Here is a 4,169-nt window from a genome sequence, read left to right on the forward strand (position 1 = left end):
TCACTAGGTGCCATAATGATTCTTTGTGTGTTGCACTGTGTACAATGCCTTTCTGTGTACATATCACTCAGTGCCCATGTCTGCCTGTATGTGTGATTGTGTGTGTGTGTGTGTCTGTGTTGCAGCTCAATCCCCCCCAACATTCCCTCTCCACAGCTGCAGCTCGGCAGAGTTTGATCAATAACGCGTCCTTCATTCTCAAGTCGGGCCCGACCTTGGCAGCCTTTTGTCTCCTTCCAGGGGCCAGAGTGCGCATGTACAGGTTGGAAAACAAGGCTCTCAAAAATCCACCCTTGGAAGGAAAAGAATTCCCCTCACTGCCTCCACACTACAGCATCCTCATTAAGAGCCTAATGAATCATATATTTATAGCGTTCTTATCTTAGCGTAATGAGGTGATGCCACTTTTGAACTCATTTGCTAAATTACCACAGGCCACGCTAAAATGGAATAAACTTCCAATTCCTTGCATATGCTGCTACATTCATGTTCACAGGGCAACGTCAATGGAGACGGCAGAGCCCATCCAAACCTGACTTATGAACAAAGAGCGTCTATGTGCAGTCACAGATGACAAAATGTAAGCTGTGTGTTCGGAGACATTTAAAAGTGCTTAAACATGAAGTCTGCTGCAGAGGGCAGTGGGAGTTGATCTGACAGATCTGTTTACATGTTAATGCAGCTTGACAAAGCCTGCAGGTGGCACCATTTATAGATTAGTCCCGCAGTCGCTCTCTTTCTGTCTTATTCAGTAATGGATATTTAAATGGCCAGCAAGTGAAGAATATTCTTGCACAGGTACATACTGAACTGTTCCATAATACTGCATTAAAACAAGCAACAAGTTACTTTTGTATTCAAAGGCACTCTACAAGGTACATCATTCAGTCACATGCTCTATAATAAACTTAACTGGATGCCAGCAAAGTTCAGATGCAGGTATATTACTGTATTAATCTAGGAATACTTTCAGAACAGTACTTATCTTCAATTTGAACACAGGCCAGCTAAAGATAAAAACTAAATGAGCATTTTAAAAAGTTGAGCTTTCAAGGAGAAATTCTGTTTCTGTTGTATGGGAAACATTACTTTTTTTAACATAACATTTTGAATTACACAAACAGCCGTTCATCAAATAACTTGTAATATAAAGTAAATGCAGGATGATGAGTACATTTGTACACAGGCCATTCAGTAATGGGTTTCTGCAGGCAAGTCATATCAAGATCAATTACCAAATTAGCACATTAGTACTGACAAATTACAAAATTATGTTCTAATCCTTTTGAAGCCTTGTGGTAAAACAGTGGTAAATTTGCTTGCTCCAGGGATAAACTTTGAGAATGATTTAGCCAGAAAACACCCATCTTTAATTCCACTGCTACAATCCCACTGGCATTGCAGAAGCCTGATATATTCAAGAAAGAAATAACAAGATATTACAATATGAACTCAATCTCCTCACAAGAATGACAATGTTTTTCAAAATTAGACCTGTTGAAATCATTCTGTTCAGACCCTACATTGACATTTATACAAATACCAATTCCCTTTTGGTTTTAACACCAAAATGTGTAAATAATATTCACCAAATCAGAAATAAATCAAAACTCAGGATTTATTAACGTATTCAAAAAAACATACATTCAGGACTTCAAGCTTTACATAACCAAAAACATAGGGCAGTTTTCCACTGACACAAACACTGACAAAAAAAAAAAAAAAAAAAAATTCTGAATGATCTTCACTACACTTTCCTCTTCTGGGTGCTGATGTACAGGACTGTGGAGAAAGAGGAAGACAAAGAAAAACACATTAAGTCTGTATAATCACTGAGCAACACAATGACATGTCAGACCAATTTGAAAGTTGTTGACACATCATTTCTTGTGTCATCATTTGATGCGATCATGCATCACATAAAAACTCCTGAGCTTTCCAGAAATAAAGGGTACTCTATGAAGCCAAAGATCTCTGTAATAAATCGCTGAGAATATTGAGATCTAAAATGTAAGTTATAAAACAATGAAGGAAATTGTAGCACATCATTAGTAAAAGACGTGGAAAAGAGCAGTAATAAGTCACAGATTTGGGACACACTGACCCACTGAAGCAGATCTCATTGTGGAGAAAAAAATAAAAAAGGTCAAATTTCTCATCCTAGAGTTGTTAAAGACAAAAATTGGTGTTAGGCTGTAGACTGTATAGAAAAGCAGTCAGGTAAACTGTAAATCTACATTCTCTGTTAAGACTAAAATAGCCCAAATGTTTGGCTGTTGGCCCTTTGATCACACTGAGAACTCCACTGGCCAGCATGACTCACATTCAAGAGGGAATCACACAGTAAATACAAATGCATGGCTGGTTTAAGGACAACCTATACAGAGGGATGAAGATATGGACTCAAGTAAAAAAAAAAGATTTTTCAAGCAACTGTTATGGTGAATACAGTACATATAATAAAAAAAACACGTAATACAATCCTTTATTCATTAAAGATTGACAGCAGACAAAAGGGAAAAAAAGCAGGAGAACTCCCGATGTCAGTTGCTTTAAGTTCCCCACAGTATACCGTTGTTTGGACACAAGTAAAATACCAGGTAATATTCAGCCACTGATCTTTGCAAATTTAAAGCCTACACAATATTGCTTGCAACTTGGCTTCCCTTTTGTTCTCTGTAGACAATGAAACCATGGATGTGTAGGTATACAGTAAAGTTAAAGTTGTGTCTATAAACTTTCTTCGAGAGAGAGCAAGACTCCAGACCTCCCCTGAGTGGTTCTGAATGAGCCGACTACTCCTACACTTATTCAGAGCACTCCTGTAACCCGAGTCCCTCATATAGACTTGTATAAGACAAACCTTTGTACACATGTAAGGATCGTGACAAGAACCATGGACCTCCTCATGTCTTGAAGTGCTGAAATATCTAGAAATTTGAGATATAAGTATATATTTGAGACTCTCACCATTGTTTCCTCTCAGAAAAGCATCTCCATACTTGTTCTTGAGCTGCCCATTGACGTACTCTTCAGTCTGCTCTATGGCAATGTTCATGTAACCATCCAGGCAGGCTAGGACACCTGTAGACAGACCATGCATGTGCAGTGTTTGGACTTTTCAAACGACTTTAGAGAAATAAGTGGATAAGTTGAGGTGCCAGCTGCATTACCTCTGTAGTCGACACCAGAGTTCAGTTTGACGACCACAGGTCTCCCAATTATCTGCTTCAGAAAGTCACTCGGCGTCTGCTTTCTTAGACTCATCTTAACTCTGATCTGAAATGGTAGATGAACAGAACAGTGACGTTAGGCGTTATGGTCGCTGTGTACCTCAACTAGCAACATTAGCATCGTTCCAGCTAACTAGCGCATGCTCGATTGCGTTCAATGTAACTGTAGGGGTTACTTACAACAAGTACTACATGTGGCAGCACGTAGTAAGGTTTGTAATTTGACCAAACACTAACGTAGTGAGTAATACCTAGCTTAATACTAGTACACAAGTAGCGTTAGCTGATAGCTAATTCGTGAAGCTAACCCGCTAACTGCCAACTCTTTTATGAATATGTTTGTACTTAATGAAGTGAGAGGGTCGTTATCCTTGTAAGTAAATTGTATACGTTTAATGGAATCGATATGAACCGCACGTCACATTGAGAAAGTTGCTTTTGTTTTAAAATTATTAACAGTAGCTACATGTTTGATAGCATTTCACTTACCCGATGGACGAACTCCAAACGATTGTATTAGGCACGGACCGCGGATTGACCAATCAGAGGCATGTACTATACGGCGTCTGCGCGAGGACAAAAATCTAAACAGCGCTGTAGTACAGATTGTGTGAGGCAGCAGTCTATGGGTGACATCTGTCAAAACTATAGACTGTATATATAAAACAAAAAAAAAACAACTAGACAGACAGAACACTAGCCAAGCTGGTTATAGAGACGAACACAGTCTATGCATGTCTATCTATGTACATATTTCTCTCTCACATTTTTAGTCAACAGGTCAGATTTGCATCACAGTCCCATTGTAATATGCAGATTATCCTGTAGTTTTATGTACACAAGTAGATATCACATTTGGGGCTTTTTTTTCTTTCTAAAGTTAGATATGAGAGGATAAGATGGTATTAAATTGAACATTTGATTTGTAAGTATTCT

At 38.5% G+C, this 4,169-nt stretch overlaps 1 protein-coding gene across 2 annotated transcripts; it reads right to left on the minus strand.

Annotated features, from left to right (window-relative positions):
* Positions 1–1,600: 1,600 nt before the first annotated feature.
* lsm6 (LSM6 homolog, U6 small nuclear RNA and mRNA degradation associated) lies at positions 1,601–3,850 on the minus strand. Of its 2 annotated transcripts, none has more exons than XM_046048538.1 (4): positions 3,723–3,850; positions 3,174–3,279; positions 2,971–3,084; positions 1,601–1,782 (listed from the first exon to the last, which is right to left on the minus strand). In XM_046048538.1, the coding sequence occupies exons 2-4, from the start codon at positions 3,265–3,267 to the stop codon at positions 1,748–1,750; spliced, it is 243 nt and encodes an 80-aa protein (XP_045904494.1). In that variant the 5' UTR covers positions 3,268–3,279; positions 3,723–3,850; the 3' UTR covers positions 1,601–1,747. The 2 variants fall into 2 exon arrangements, with proteins under 2 accessions (XP_045904494.1, XP_045904495.1); XM_046048539.1 differs by lacking the exon at positions 3,723–3,850 and adding an exon at positions 3,414–3,684.
* Positions 3,851–4,169: the final 319 nt, after the last annotated feature.

This window comes from Micropterus dolomieu, linkage group LG04 (genome assembly GCF_021292245.1).
Source record: "Micropterus dolomieu isolate WLL.071019.BEF.003 ecotype Adirondacks linkage group LG04, ASM2129224v1, whole genome shotgun sequence".
Taxonomy (NCBI): Eukaryota; Metazoa; Chordata; class Actinopteri; order Centrarchiformes; family Centrarchidae; genus Micropterus; species Micropterus dolomieu.